The sequence below is a fragment of the Pseudomyrmex gracilis genome, unplaced genomic scaffold, assembly GCF_002006095.1.
Source record: "Pseudomyrmex gracilis isolate BER0280 unplaced genomic scaffold, ASM200609v1 scaffold_30, whole genome shotgun sequence".
Taxonomy (NCBI): Eukaryota; Metazoa; Arthropoda; class Insecta; order Hymenoptera; family Formicidae; genus Pseudomyrmex; species Pseudomyrmex gracilis.
Window position 1 is genome coordinate 530,279 of NW_018020614.1, and position 16,944 is coordinate 547,222.

The 16,944-nt window shown below is 44.3% G+C and overlaps 1 protein-coding gene across 1 annotated transcript in view; it reads right to left on the reverse strand.

Moving 5' to 3' along the window:
• Positions 1 to 16,944, reverse strand: part of LOC109852485 (LIM/homeobox protein Lhx5) — a 36,733-nt gene that overhangs the window by 1,537 nt on the left and 18,252 nt on the right. The window contains exons 3-8 of the mRNA XM_020423681.1: positions 10,863 to 11,095; positions 6,343 to 6,573; positions 3,048 to 3,289; positions 2,280 to 2,565; positions 1,558 to 1,746; positions 10 to 39 (exon numbers count right to left, since the gene is read on the reverse strand). Coding sequence (XP_020279270.1) covers positions 10 to 39; positions 1,558 to 1,746; positions 2,280 to 2,565; positions 3,048 to 3,289; positions 6,343 to 6,573; positions 10,863 to 11,095 — 1,211 coding nt within the window. The remainder of the gene's footprint in view (positions 1 to 9; positions 40 to 1,557; positions 1,747 to 2,279; positions 2,566 to 3,047; positions 3,290 to 6,342; positions 6,574 to 10,862; positions 11,096 to 16,944) is intronic.

Genomic DNA, 16,944 nt, shown 5'->3' on the forward strand with positions numbered 1-16,944 from the left:
CGTTCCCGCCGCCGCCGCTCGGATTACCCTGCCCTCCACCTGGGAACAAGCGAACGCACAAACGTTGGCGTCGATGCCAATTAAGATTTAAATCCCAGACCAGCCGGAAGTCCCGCGAAAGTCGTCGGGACAATCCGCCGCCGGCGGGTTTATATAAATATTAACACGATTCCCCCCCTTCCTCCTCTCTTTTTGGTAAATGTGTTACACTTCTTATTGATGATGTTATATTTCGTAAATAAAATCGGCAATTTTTATTTTCGACAACGATGATAAGCGTTCGTTTTTGTTGGGATATTTATTCAAGCAAAACTCTATACTGTCGTATTTCTGGATAAGCAATGAAATTGAAAAGAAATGCAAGAATTTAGATTTTACATACATTGAACAAAGTGATTATATTCGAGTACGCAAGAATGTTGGATGTAAAGACGAGATTTTACAAGAAATATCGCGACTGTCGGTGCAACAACTATCGCCGTTCGTACTTTCTTCAGCAAATTCGCATGATACGCGTGCGATCCGACTGATTGATGCCGGTGATAGTCGGGAATAAGGCGCGTATATGCATATTTTATACATCCGAGTCTCCGAGCATGTATGAAAACGCGATCTTTTAGAATTAGAAGTATCGCTCGCGAAAGGTCACGACGCGTGATTGCCAGATCTCAATTATCCGTGCGTCAGGCACCGAAAGGAAGTGACAATCACGCCTGCCACACTTTGTTGCGGCGAAAAGCTCGCATAGGTAGAAATTCCTATTTCGCGCAACACCGCCTTTATATCTTTCGTGCACGAAATAGCGAGAGATCCCGGCGCGACTAAACGCCGCGGCGGCGCGCGCGCGCGATGCGGCGATACGGCAAAAATGATAGCCGAGTGCGAAAGGTTAATAGCAACGTATAATTTTCGTTTCAACGTGAAACGTTGAATGGCGTGAAACAGTTCCGATTCGATACCGCGGGACTAAAGCGTTCCTAATTAACACGACACGGCATGTTCGATCCAACAAAGATGTGCATAATAAATCGTCACGAATAATCGTCACGAAACATGCGCGCGGCCGTAGCTAAAAATCATATTACGTAATACTTGCACCTTTTCCGGCCTTTTCGCGCGCAATTGCAGAAGGCCGAGAGTTGTGAGGAACAAAAAATATAAGTGCCGGATTATTAATTTCAAAATACAATTTTACTTTCTTGAACAGACAACGCAAATTATTAACGCGTCGAATAAAATTAATATAAAATTGAAACGTTCAATTAGTATATAAAATTAATATGAAAATTAACGTCCAAAAAGAGCGGAGGAAAATTATTCGACGTGCGTGTATATACGGAGAAAAAAAAATTCGCACGAAAAATATCAGATATTTCTCGGCGACTGCGAAACACGGCGATTTTCTTTCAAGCTCGTGAATTAATGGTCGCGTCACGAAAAACATCAGAATAATAGAGCCGGACACTAATAAATTATTAAATGTCGTAAAAACGTACACGTTTTTTCGGGTTTTCGTCGTGGCGGTAATGCCGTCGGCGGGGTTATTTTCCCTCTTACCTGAAGGTGCTAGGAACTCGCCAGGACTGCCGCCGGTGGGCGCAGGAGGCCCTTGCCCGGGGGGCCCCGTGAGAAATTCCGGAGGGCCGCCCCCCGCGCCCGGAGGTGGATACTCCCCTGCCACCGCCACTGCCGCTGCCATGCCCGCTAAACTGGCCGGGTCCAGGCCTGTCAGAAACAGATTACGTACTGTTCTCAGAGGGGATCGTATCCGCCCGGCCATCTCCGAAACCGGCTGTCATAATTATCGCGGGGGCCTCTCCCATTCCTCTCTCCTCTCTCTCTCTCTCTCTTTTACCTACTTGATCCGAGGTTTATTATAATTACGCGAGATTCTGGGACTATAGACTCTAACACTCGGGGGGCCCCGGCGTAAATCGGCCCGTTTTTGCTCCGGAGTCGAACGCTTAGGCGAAACGCGGCAGAGTTTAGCGCGCGGGAGCGCTTATATTTAATATCACATCCGAGTAGAAAATAATTTTACGATCAACAACAAAGAAAACCGAAAACTCTCGCCGAGAGAAAACATGTCCTGAGAAACGAAAGATTTCGCGAGTACACATCTTAATTAATTAATAAGATCTCACAACACACAAAGTGAACTTAGGCGAAATGATGTCGAAACGTCTTCGAAACTAGAGTTCGTTCGGTATTATCAAAGACATCGCCAAAGAAGCGACAAGATAACAATTGCGCGAGAATAAAGACGGTATAAAACTCACCTGGATTTCCCGTGCCGGCGAAATGCGGCCCGTGGGGATGCGGGGGCGGATGCGCGCCGAAGAACTCGTGGTGGAAAGCCACGGGGCCGCCGTAGCCGAATTCGAATTTGTCGGGGCCGAAGTAGGGAAAACCGGGCGGCGGTCCGTCCTCGCCGCCGAGAGCGCCCGGGTTCAGGTTCAGCGGGAAGCCGCGCATCTTGCGCGAGCCCCCGAAGAAGGGGTTCCTGCCCATCGACGTAAGCTGCTTCAGCCTGCGCTCCTTGCTCCTCTTGTTCTGAAACCAGACCTGTAACAGGCCGCGCAGGACCGGCCGCCTTTAATCGTTGAATTATTTATAACGACGCGGATCGCTCCCCCTGCATGCTATCTTTCAATTTTGCGTCTAGTCGCCTTGTAATTACAACAACTCGCTCAAGCAGGTATTAATCACGGATCCTTCAAAATTGTTAAAAAAATATCACGGCACTTATTGCCTTTCCCTGAACATTAAGGAATTTTAATTCCGGGAGAGCGTCTCTCTCTCTCTCTCTTTCTGTGTGTTACATATTTTATTCTATTTTAGTCTTCTCTTTATGTATCGTGACGCACACGTGAAGGCAAATAGACATGTTTTTTTTTATTGACACTGATGCTCGGCACTTTTAGTTCCGCACGCTGCGTTGTGAGAAAAAAATACGCGATGAAATGAAACAGGAGTTAAATCGCATTATTCGAAGAGAAAAACGTTGCCTGCTTCTCGGCGGTAACGGGAAAGTAGTTTTTTCTCACCTGTATGACTCTCATGGGTAGACCGGTCTCCTTCGCCAGTTGTTCTCTGATGTGTCTGGTGGGTTTTGGAGTCGACGAGAAAGCCGTCTTCAGGATCTCCAGTTGCTTCGCCTTTATCGTGGTCCGAGGACCGCGTCGTTTCGAGCCGGCGCCCCCGTCGCCGCTGCCACCGCCGGCGCCGCCGTCCGGACTCTTGTTCTCCGTCTGGCTGTCCCTCGTCTCGGGATCGCCATCCAGGGAACCTTTAACCGATCGAAGCCGAATTGCCCCATCACAATCATAACCAACCACCGCAACCACCACCAATTACTATCACCGCCTATTTCGTGAGACTCGCCGGACGACGACGTAGCGACATCAGTTGGTTTTGCGAAAAGCCCGTTTCTGCCGCGCGCGGTAAAGGAACGGGCAAATTTGGATTTAAGTGATTTTAAGCACAATATGCTAATAAGAAAGGGAAAACGTTCAATAATGCAGAGATACGAGATTTTTTTTAGATATAACTCAGTTCTGTCTTCTACAACTTCAAAATCGAGTCGCACCTCCATATTTGACATTTATAAATGTCTTAAATTTTTGATGACAGAAACATAAATTCGAAAAAAGATCCACTTTTTGGCGCAACTTTGTTTCGATTTTTGTATCTGCGTCATAATTAAAATTTGTTATTTGTAATTTTTCATATTGTACGTTACTGTAAAGAACTACTTATTCAAATATTACACACTTTTAATATATTAAAAATTTTCAAAATTATGTGAATTTACGCATACGTGTAAATTGACGTAATTGTGTACATTTTTGTTCGCGTAATATTTAAATTGATTCTCTGTGTAAATATTTGTGTGCATATTTTCATGTAAATTTACAATTTTTTTTTTTACAGCGTTTATTGCGAATAAAAATCTTGATAAAAATAAATTCCGCTACACGAAATTTATACGTTTCCGGCTCACAGGATTGCCAATTTGTAACACGTGTCAAGGTTGCGCAACAATTTCTCGTAAAATTTGTATATAGTGGGAGATGAATGCGCTGACACAATATTTTCAGCATTACGCCGCGCGTTCGTTATTACTCAGCCGTCGATAGCGCGAGGGGATACAGTCGGTTTCTTAATCCCGAACTATGCGTATCCGCTGACGCGTGACTCGTCGCTAGCCCTAGAAATAACTTTGTCATGCCGCGAGACACACGAGTCATCATTGCGTTACGGGAGTTTCCTAAGCAACGCCCGTCGAGTTGCGATCCCGTCGTGCCGCAACGCTCAAGTTATTTAAAAAAACCACGTTGTCGATCGCGAGAACCTGAGGACTTATCATACGATATGTACACGTGCGCGCACACACACACACATACCGGGTGTCTCGATTCGATGCAAACATCGACAAATTGATGTCAAAACATCGACATATTTCTCTGACATTTGAAAACTCAAGTTATTATTTTCTGATAAGTCTTTCAATATCAAGCTTTTACATAAATTTCAATGAAATTTTATAAATATGAATTGAAAACTATAAAATTCAGAGAAAAATGAAATGGCCAGAAAACCACAATAGAGAGAAACTGTTGGAAAATTGTAACTGACGGAAGTTTTGGCTTGCTGTCAAACTCGCGCTGAGGGAATAATCGAGCGTGGATTCTCCGGGGCGGGTAATAGAGGCCGAGAGGCCACGCGGTAGGTCTGGGACACCCCGTGTATCCCGGTATCTTCATCGGCCGGATCGAGGTAACAACAATCGAAGCCAATCCCCCGGAAGCGATGCGAAACCCCCGTCGGATTATCGTGGCTGCTGCCGCGCGCGCTGAAAGCCGTACCCCGCACACATGCACACATGCGTAACATAAGTCCCCGATTCTCTCCACGGTAATCTATATATATATACACACACCGTACACATATATACCGGGTAGGTCTTAACCGCGGGACAAAGAAAATGTTTGGACAGTGTCACACCGCACAACAGGGGCCACCCCTTGTGAAGACGCCCTCTTTTCCTCTCCGGAGGGGAGAGATGCTTGTGTCGCTTGGTGGTGCACGAGGGTGAGAGGTGGTTCTACGGCTAAGGGTCGATTGTTGCGCGCGCGATAAAAGGCACAAACGATATAATGGCCCGATGGCGTCGCGACGCCGCGAATTTCCGTGGACGATCGCGAAGATCGAGAGAGGGAGGGTTGATGTGGATAATGTGGGGGTTCCGAGGGGTTGACCCGATCCAGTCAATATAATCGATTTGCTCTTGATCGAGTTTGGAGGACTTGGGGGCGGCCGGCTTATAAAGTAAGCGCGGTCTTAGTTCGCTCGCAGTTCGGAAATGCACGTATGTGCACGTATGTGTGTGTGATATCTGTACGTGCAAAACTGCTTAATCACTATACTCCAGACGATAGCTCAGAAATTTCATGCCCTTCTTAAGTCTAGTCGTTCGATATTGACTTTACTCGACGGATCTTTCGCTACTTCTTGCGAAGTCCGTCGTTCTCCGCTGCAGTTGATAATAAAGACGTTGTTCGCAGAGACGCGGTTTGCTGCGCAAAACCCGCCTGCGGCATAAACATATCTATCTCGAAATAGGTATTTACCACGTACGTCGTAAATGCGATTAAAGTAATCACAAGAGAAACTTTTTACGTTATTTCGCGCGCAGAAAGGTGATAGTGTAATACCTGTCGCGGAGTTGAGCAAAACAACTTTTGTTTTCAAGAAACTACTATCGATTGTTTTTAAAAAGATGCATTTTACTTGCGGCGATGACAGTCCAAGCATTTGCATTTGCAAAAATAACTGCATCGCAAAAATATTCCATTGTAAAAATTATCATAAATAAATAATCATATGTAACTCCGTTAGTATCTAATTACGAAAGAAATAATAGGTCATTAAAACAAAGAGACATGAGTGTACGAAATATTTAAAAGTAGAACAAATTAAATTCGAGTTAAATTTAATTGGGAAAAATCGATATTTACACATAATGGACGCGCTTGAGTTGCATCTCGGCAACAATCCCTTTACCTCCCTATATTAAATTAATTTAATAGAGAGGTAAAGGGAACTAGAACAATTAAAATCGTCAAATTCACGAATTTCAGAAATGCAATCTGTTTGAATAAGAAATGTTCTGACTAGTTTTATTTGTTTTTTAACAAGAAAAAAATAATTGTAAAACATTAAGAAGCTTTGTAAAGCCATTTTCTTACTTGATTATTAAATAAATTAAAAATAATAACGAATGAAACATCCTTTCACACAATCTGTCGTGTTCGCGAAGAAGAAAAACCAGGGACTTACCTTGATCTTCGGAGTCCTCCTGCTTGCAAGGATCGCCTCCGAGAGGTAGTTCGCCACCGTGGCCGGCGGTCTGGTCGCCGGGGCCGCTCGGACCGATGTTGTGGGGCCCGAGGTGAGCAGTACCACGGACGATTGGATCGTGATGATGATGGTGTGCACTACCGTCCTCGTCCTCGTCTTCCGATCCTGAGCCCATCAGCGAATCTCCGCCTGCTGACAGGTTGGACGGTTCTGCTCGTGAACGACGCGAGACACCGACCCTTTTAATAAACATTGACGAACGAACCGCCGACTTCGGAAACAAGCACAAAACTACTCGCTCCGTTCGCTTTTGCACAAAAGCAAAACAATTTATTCTCAAAACATTTTTGAGAACAAGAAATTTCTCGGTCGTCTAAGCAAACAATTTCGAAACAAAAAGTTTAATTGTGTTGCGATAAAAAATTGAACAAAATTTCTTCAAAAAATTCTGATTTCCATCGTATAAGAAGTAAGGACAAGTTTGTTGAAAAATTTGTTTATTGTTTTGTTACGATGATCTGGGATGTATTGGTTGACGCGTCGCTTCTGTGCAATTGCGAAACCGTTTCCTTCAATGTCAGCAATTCAATTTGAACACGCATGCAAGAATAAAATCGCTAAATAATCATTTGTCTAATTACATTGATAATATTGTTATTTCAATGGTACACGCGGAACTCGATCCGTAGATTTTCATTAATGTTCGATTTTTTCGCCTGGCAGAAATAAAATCACGCCGATGGGACGGGGAATGTGTTTGCGAGATGTTTGTTTCGAGTGTCCTTCAATATCGTGATCTATATTTGTGTAGAATTTATATTATATTATTTATTCGCATATAGTGTAATTAAAAATATCACCTACATGCGTATATATACGTATACATACAATATTAACGCGTTATTGTGCTGTATAATTTATCGAGAAATAATTGGTTTTCTTGAATGGAGAAATGCGTAATCGTCGTAATAAATAATCGACGCGGCACTCAAAAGCCACCAAAACACTCGTTCAAACGATTATATGTATGTACTTTTTTTTTATTGTACTTTGATTATGGAAATATTTATTTCAATCGAGACGTGACTCATTTTTAACAGTCGACTATCGCTCTCCGCGTTTAATGGCGGTAGGCTGTGCCGAAATATTTTCAACGAAGCCCGCAATACATTTTATGGCGGGAACCGCCGAAAAAATGGCGATAAGTGTCTCCGGATATTAATCGTTTCTACGAACATAATTACCGTGCTCTCGGCTCGCGCCGCTAAGCGAGAAAGAACGAGAGAAAAAGAGAGAGACAGAGAAAGAGAGAGAGAGAGAGAGAGAGAGAGGAGAGAGAGAGAGAACGATGGCCACGGATTCGACAACCGACAAATGGCCGAGCGGATGGCAGAGATTAATGTTGAAAAAGTGTCGAGCATCAAGACGGTCATGTCGTTTAATCATCGGTCCGAAATCATCCTGAAGGCTCGCGTCAACATTTCTGCCCCCAGTTGCGCGTCGAATTCATTTTCCATGCGATGATGATTTCGAGCGACGCACCTCCGTACCTGGCTCTATTGTCTTTGCCGCTTATCGGCAATCAATAGCGAAAGAATAACAAAAAAAAAAAAATAATAAAAGCATGTATAAAAATGAATAAAAACAAAACAATAAAAATACAAAGGAAAAATTGCTAAATGCATATTGATGTAAAAAAAAAAAGGACAGATTCGTGCAAATTTTATATACGGTATGCTAAAATCTTTACTTCTTATACTGTACTGTTCGCTGTGTGTCGGTCTTGTTGCTCTTTATTGTGTCAGTTTTTATTCCGTTCCCCGCTTCTCTCTTTGACGGCTAATCCGTTCCCGTGAAATCCGGCCGTATAAGCTGTCGTTCCCGAAAAATCATGAAATCCTTCCGCGAAGGCGCCTTCTCTCGAAGTGACACCTGACGCAGCTTACAAGAGAGAGAGAGAGAAAGAGAGAGAAAGAGAGATCCACAGGTATATGTGTCGCCGTTCCCTCCGACTCATGGACGCAACCGGGCGGCGTCGTTGACGACGACGCTTCGCAACGTGAAACTCATCGACGCAGCAGGCGAGTATACAGTCGGCGTGGCCGAATCGGCCCGAGACGTAAATCATTATCATCGCGGCGCTCTCTCGCAACGACGACCGTTCCAACGACATTGTCTCACGTACATGCGCGCGTCTCGGAGGCCTCCGAGAGATCCGAAGCGGGAGAAAAAGCGGCGACCGACCTCGAGAGAAGAGGAGAAGAAACGGGTTGTCGGGGCGTTTTGCGGTTTCGACGTCGGCAACGGAGCGACAAAAGGTTCGCCCCCTGCCTAACGACCTTTCGGTTTTCGTTTCACGGCTTATGTACGAGTGAGGCTCTCGTGAAACCGAGCCGACTTGCCGTCTCTCTTTCTCTCTTGCTGTGATGTCCGTCTCCCTTTTTGGCCGATGGTTCACGGTGGCATAAGCGCCGCGCTGTTTTCACAGCTTGTGTGCGCTCGTTCCCTCTCTTTTTTTCTCTCTCTCGCTCTCTTTCTCGGGGGGTAGAAACCCCCGTATAAACCTGCTCGTTCCCCTCGTCCGATCTGCTGGTTCTTTCGCGCTCTTTCTCTTTTTTTTTCTATCTCTCTCTCTCTCTCTCTCTTTTTCTTTTTTTTTTTCGACTGATCCTGACTCCGTGAAATCCGTGGCGGCGTGCGCGTTGAACTGTGACCCCCCTCGCCGGTTCGAAAAAATAAATCCCGAAATTCTCAACCACACTCGAGAAACGAAACACGGATCATCGTTCTTTGTGGAAACGCGCGTGAATTTAATGGGATATCGATATACGCGCTCGTACGTATACATAACTCGACGCGAAATAGAACCTCAATATCTGAAAACCGCCGATATTTTCAGCGATTTCGATATTTTCCAGTGGTTTTCATATTTTTCAAGGTTGAAAAGTTCGAATATATATATTTTTAACATCGATATATTATTTCCTCCGCCTCTTCCATATCCACGATGCTCTCCCCATCATCGTCATCGTCGTCGTTGAGTATATCGGCAGCTTTCCGGTTCTCCGATAACTCGGACGGCGCTGCTCCCCGACTTGGAGAGATCGGCGAAACGGCGGGGCCGCGCGCGATAATTTATGGCGGCCTCTCTTTTTCTCGCGAGAGCGGCGGATAAAATTATTTATCGACGGCGAGAACGGAAACGACGGGAGCGATCGTAAAACGCCGCGCTCTCCCGATCGGCCGTGAGAGAGAGAAAGAGAGACGGAGAGCGAAGGAGGAGTTGTGTCACGATAATACACTCTCCTCCACTTCGACCCACCTCCTCTTCCTCCTCCTCGTCGTCGTTTCTCGTCTGGACGGAGGTGCCGCGCGCGTTCCGGTGACAGCGGTGCCCGAGATCGATATAATGGAAGGCGATTGTGCGTTGACTTTGTTTGCGCACCGAGCCGGAGCCTGTACTAAATGCGATTTCGCGCGAATTTTCGTGCCCGCGATCGATCGCGCCGCGTGTGCCGCTGACAGCCACGTGCCGACGTCGAAATCGCGACGCGGCAATTCGCGCGACATATTTAGGCCGCCGTAAGCGACGACCGAAACTTTAGGTTTCTACACGCGCACGATGACATTTAAAAATGTTCACTTTTGAATAATCGTCGTTGGTTGTATGAAATACTATTTCATATTAACACAGAAGGATAGAAAAGAGAAATAACAGAGAGAAACTTCGCTCGTTTGTTAATTCGCGAGCGAAGTGGACGTAAATTTCTGAAAATTAATTACGACGTTCTAGTGAACTTGAGATCTGATGTCGCACATTTTTTAATCCCCGCGGATTATTAACGTTATTCAAACGGCATTTAGAATCGTGAAATATTGTCGTGTTTTTCAACACGGCACGATTGTGTATTACACATACCTGATATATCGGCAACGAGAGAAACCTTCGTACGTGCTTCGTAAGAGCTTTACCGATTTCTTAAAATATCGGTGACCGTCAAACCGCGCGCACCATCTCTCCTCTACATATCGACCGGTGACAGATAGATAAACGCGGAGATTATACGGAGATTCTGCATACGTATCGCTTGAATTTATATCCCGAAACGAATCGATATACGGACACTATGTATATGTATGATGTATATGTACATATAGTCGAACTGTGTGTCGAAGAAACCCCTTTTCTGTGCGCATGAAGATTACACAAGCTGGTAGTTCAATTTATTATTCACGAATAGAAGCAAATCTCTCTCGTCGTATTTTAATTTAATTCCCCGCCAGTATCGTATCGCGAGTTTGTACATCTCATTTTGACCAGCCGCGTCTCTCTTCGACGCGAGATTCAAGTGTTATTTAGAGCTTCGCGCGCTTCTAGTTATTCAGAGCACTCGTCAAATCGCGACACGCCGCGATAACGATCGCATCGGATTGTAAACGTATAATGGGGGGAGGGAGGAGAAATGATCATCGAAAAGGGTAGTTTTCTGGCGACTCACCGTGATGACCGTGCACGTGATGCGTGTCCGGCAGCGGTTTGCCCGACAGGTAGTCCTGCTTGCAGACGAACTTGTTGTCGTCCAGGACATAGAGCTCCTCGCCGGTGCTCATCTGCTTCCGACACACCAGGCAGGTGAAGCAATTCAGGTGGAAAACCTTGTCCCTCGCCTTCCTCACGAGGTCCTGCGGGCTTATCCCTTGGAGGCAGCCGCCGCATTTGGTGCCGTATCGCCTGCACGTTGAAAAGAAGGACATAAATTCAGATTTATCGCCGGGGTCGATGAAAGAAAGGATAATGAGCGCGTGGGTGTCGAAGGAGCTTGTTCTTGTGCGTTGTGAGACACCGCACAAGTGTCGCGCGCGCTGCTCGACGTAATTAGTTCCACGAAGGTGAAGTGAAAACGCGATACGATAACACACACAGTAAATAAAACCAATAACACAAACAAAATAGATAAAATTGTCGCACGCGAGCGCGCGCGAGTTAAAAAAAAAAGATAAACAAATAATTACGTAAACAGATTAATGGCGATAATAATAATCCTCCGACTTTGAATTGCAAATGAGATTGATGATAGTGAACCCGTTGATATATAAATAAAAATAAAAGCGTGCGCGGAATTCCTAATAAATTGATTGCACGCTGCGAAACATCGTCAGCTGTGTCAGCGCGAGTGTTTTAAATAATAGACTTTCCGCGCCAAAGAGGAATTTCCGCATTTCGAATTTCAGCCGGATAATTTTATCTAATTTTCCAATTTCTCTTCTTCCCGAAGTGCCGAAGTTTTCGAGCGAGAGACTCCAATGAGCACAAGGCTAATATTAAATTAAACATACAAGGGACGATACATCGGGAAAGAAAGAGAGAGAGAGAGAGAGGTTAATTACAAGTGTACCCGATTTCGCGATTTCTCGCGATTTTTTCGCGAAGAAGACCCCCCACACACCCTCCCTGCGCTCTTCATCCGCGCGTTAGTAATTTTCGTCGTGGCGCGTTAACGCGAACCCTTAATCATTATAAACCGCGAGCATCGCCGCGCACCGTGTTATTATCACACGTAAGTGGCTCTCGATAATTTTTCTCGCGCGTTGGCGCCGTGTGGTGGAGAGATCATATTTCGCGGCTCGATAACAGACCTTCTCTCGAACATACGAGGTGCGAGATCCTTTTTAATTCGCAATTTTCTCCGCGATGTTTTTGAAAAAGCCCCGCGTACGCGCGTACCGCTCGGTGTTATTTTTACATCATCTTCGGGAAACCATAACCGAGACACTTTGCCGAATCGCTATTACGGTATAAACGTGTATCCCCTCCTCCCCGGACTACCGGAGTTAATCGCGAACGATGCGGTGCTCTCATCATCGATTGTGAAAGTTTATACAAGTTCTGCTTGTAACTCAGTCGGGCCGCAAACGCCGATGAAAGAAATACGACGCTCTTAAAGAGACGGCGGTTTAATGTCCCGATCCCGGCATAAAGAGAGCCGGGAACCTCTCTCGGGGTCCTACCGTGTCGTAAAAACGCGCCGCGCGGCTTCGCCCGACAATTCTTTTTCGTTCCTGCCGAATCGTTAAGCGTTTTGATTTTTTTTTCACCGCAGCCCCGCCGACGATCTCTCTCGTTAAACGTTCTCTCTCCTAGTTTGTCGTTGTTGCGTCATTGCGAAATCGTAAATGTGCGACTAAATAGAAGAACCCCCCCATCGTAAACACGAGGTACGAATTTTTCACACACTGCTCCGTTGAAAAAGGCGCGCGCAAAGATACCTACTCGAAAATGTATCGAACATGTTCTCTCGGATATCTCGGATATTGTCTCTTATCGCGATTGGTTCTTTTTGCGTAGCGAGGTCAGGTTCGTTTTTAAAACATGGACAAATCGCTGGAGTCAGAATTGCGGTAGGTCAGGGATTCGGTTAGATCAGATTAAAAAAATACTTTTACCATATTGAAAAGGATCAAAAAACGTTTTCCCTGCTTTCTCACGAATTATATTAGCGTGCGTGTTCGATATACAAATTGAAAAAAACTTCACCGCGCGCGTAGTTTTCTTTTTCAATTTATGTATTGAAAAAAACTTACTACACACACGCGGTACAATTAAAATATATAATTGTCTAAAAGTATAAATCTCTAAAATGTGAAAATTAAAACTCGCACAACATAATGTTAATATAATTATAAAATTGCAAAATTATTAAACTATAAAATGTGTCAAAATTATGTATTAAATCGTATAAAATAATTTTGAAAAAAAATTATAAAAATTCAATTAAGAGAGAGATTAGATTGAAAAAGAAATGATTTTTTTTTTACATAAAAGTAAAATATAGACAAATAACCGGTTGGAATTTCGCAAGTCTTCCGGCTTGGCGTAATATTTGATGAACCGGAACAATCGTGAGGCCAATATATCTCTCTGTGACTGTATCATTACAGAAGCTACACTCTTCTAAGTGGCAATCCCGATCGATCTAACTATAGCAATCACGCAATTAATTATAGCAATTAGCCGCGGCCCTTAGGGCTGGCGTGTTCCGATGAGCGGACGTCTCAATCGATCCCCACTTCGCCGTCGTTTCGCCAATAATAAACAAGTTAAACGCGAATGGCAGAGAGACCGCCGGAAGAGATCACGAAATCAGTCGGTTGTTAGCAATTCGGTAAAGTGACACTTACTTTAGTTTTTTCTGTGCAACCCATACACACACTGCGCTGTCATTAACGGCGCCATTTGAACAGCACTATTATTTCTCGAACATAAACATTTTAACTTTGATAGTGTAATTTTCGAGAGAGAAAATGTGTATTTATTTTGCACTGGTAAATAAATTTCTATTATTATTCACAATTATACACAATATATACATATCTATTATTATACACAATTGCGATTTTATCTTTTACACATTTTTTCCAACAAATTCTGCAAATATTTGCAAATATTCGCAGAAGCGAATTCCGAGCGGCAAAATTATTTAGTACATTAATGTCACAATAACAATAATAACAATATTAACGTTATAATCGTCTATATATTTTGCTACGTTTAATTACAATTTTGTTGTTTTTTTAAACAAGCGAGTGCTAATATTTCTCGAAATAAAACTTTTTATTTGAGCGCGTTTTGCCGCGCACGCGAGTGGTCATTAAAAACTACGAAGTCCTCGCGCGCGTAAAGCGCGCGTACAGAAAATAGGAAACGCAATGTCGGAAAGTCGTGACCAGGATTCGCTGCTTGAGAATCATTGTTAGCGTAATTGTTCTCGCGTTGTACCTGATAGTCGCAACACATTCGCGTGCGTTGGAGGTGTGTGTGCGTGTGTGCGCGCATATCGACGCGCGCACAATAAATCCCGCGGAATCTCTCGCCTATTGACATGCTGTCGTATCAAGCGACCCAATTCGCCGCACTTTATTACCGCGGACACTCGACACACCGACGTCTTCGGCGACGCGCCATGTGAAAACCCCGCCGTTATCAAGAAAAACACAAGGAAACCCTCTCGCGCGCGCGCGCGCGTTACCGCGCGCCATCAGAAAGGTTCTCTGTATATTTTGCGCAAGGCAGTTAATCAATATCAACAAATTCATGAACCGCGTGAATAGTTAAAGCTCCGCAAACCATCGTAATTGTTACCTCGTTTAACGCGGCCGTTAATCCTCAGACGCGCCGTTCAATTTTCGCCTCTTTCAAAAGTTGCGACACGTAATTTAAATTAATCGCAGAGCGTAAGTGTACACACGAGTAACTATTGTACAAGCCGCGCGATGTAAAATGCAATAACAATACTAGTAGCAATACAACTGGGTGTAAAAAAAAAAAAAATTGTATTGGATAAAAAGAAATGTGACGTGTATGTTACGTGTGCGTTGTGCACAGGTGTCGATTCATTTTTCATAAAAAATTAAATACTTCAGGCGACACATTCGATGTGTGTACGTGTGTGAGAAATATCTTGCAAATACGACGAAACAAACGAATAGAGTCGGAACATTTCGCAAACGTTCCATCGATTGTGTTGCGCTAAACGAGCGCATTTTATTGGAGTCACTTGTCTTTTTTTTTTAATTCTCGAGAATGATCATGTTATTATCGGAAAAAGTCACTTGGCTCTAATGAATTTTCCCGCAGAATTCGTTTCGATGTTAATTAGCATTAGCGACTCGACACCATCGCCATTCGACGAACTGATAGATCACAAACACGCGTGAAGCCATTGACGGATCGGGTAATTATTCATCGCGCGCGCCCAAGAAGAACTCAAAGCGCGCTGCTTCTTTCTGAAGCTGCGGCACGGCTTCTCTTCGGACATGCCTCGCGCACAAACCGCGCAAGAGACCGTTCCATCGCGCGCGATGTTTCCCACCGCAAGCCTTTATATTCGCCTCTGAAATATTTTACGTCTCGCGGTTGACGTGCGTCTCTCCGCGAAAACGCGGAGAGAACCAGAGAGAGAGAGACGGCCGCGCGCGGAAAACGCGCGCGTCGTTGTATTTCAAAAGAGCATGTACTACACGGCATGCACACTCTTTCTCGTCTATCCTAGGTGGAGTTCCCGGTTGCACACACACCGCACACGAGCGGTGAATATCAAAGGTTGCTCGCACGCGCGTCTCTGCGCAATACATTGTATTCGCGTACCGCGTGCATGCCCACATCCGTGGCTTCGCGCCGTCCATCGCGCGGCTCCGACTCTCTCCTCGTAGGCGAGACAGATCTCCGGTGTGTAAAAAAGTACGCACGTCTCGAAAGTCTTTCCCCTTTCGAGAAATGAATGTACGCTCAAATAAATGAAATATATATAAATGCGAGTGCGAGGAAAAATTGCAAATCTTTCGATCTCGCTCGAGTCAAAGATATTATAAGGGAATTGTCTCAATGACCGCATCACTGATCGGACATTTATTGAAGACGTGATTATAAGACGAAGTATTTATGCGTGTTGTGTTATTTTTAATATTTTTAATATTTACATATTTAATAATTATTTTTTTAATCAATGTCATTGGCGCACATTCGATCATTTGAAACAGTAACCTCATATCGCGCAACACGAACGAAACTCGTAGACAGGTATTATAAAAAAAATTTTATTTGCAAAATAAGAGATATGGGTATCGCGAGTTAAAGTGGAATCACGTTGCGAAAACAAATGCAAAACAAAGTACACCGGAGTGATTGACATTATCGCCGATATAACTTTGCGGGGGACGAATATTTTTGCAACCTATATACACATCGTTTTCCGTAGAAAACAATGAAGAACAACCAACAGTATGCATAAAGTCGTTCATTATCGATGTTGCTGCATAATGTTTTTTTTAGACCGTTTTCCGCATTTCATTCCCGCTTAAGTCCTTCCGATAACGAGTGATAAACGTTACGTTCGGAACGGTCAATCGGGGAGTATCTTGAACATATACGTACTTCGACGCGTTGTCGTTCTCTATTTTTATCATCGATCTTCTGTTCGCGGTGGAAATTGAAGAACCGACGCTGCAAGTGGAACGTTTATTCACCGTGCATCGAATTTCATTTTGATGGGAAATTAAGTTTAAATTTTCTCTCTCGTCAAAAAACCGAAGAAAATCTTATTATTAGAAAAAACAAAATGTTATCACATCTTGAATGAAAAAAAAATCAAATATGTTTACATCCGACAAATAGTTTCGCGTCGTGTCATTGACAAATTATTTCGGAGACTCGCGCGATCGATCTCGATCGATAGCGAATCGACGAGGAAGACCGGCAAGATTTCCTACGCGGAAGCGAAGGGTGTGCCGTCCCTTATCGATCAACGTGGACGTCGGCGTTCGCGTGATTGCGAAACGCCGCTCGTCGAGAGCATCCTGTAATCAGTCGGCCGGTACGCTTTTTCTCTCGTCCAACTATCCATCAAGCTGTCCGAATTAACGCTCGGCCGCGGTCCAGAAGACGAAACTATCATCGCGGAAGCTGCCGCGCGATCTCGGGGGAACTTTCGAGAATGACGACGATGGACAATGGACGGCGATCATTACGCTGATCGCGACGCGATCTAATTACAGAAGTTCTTTAAATTGATCATAACAATTAGC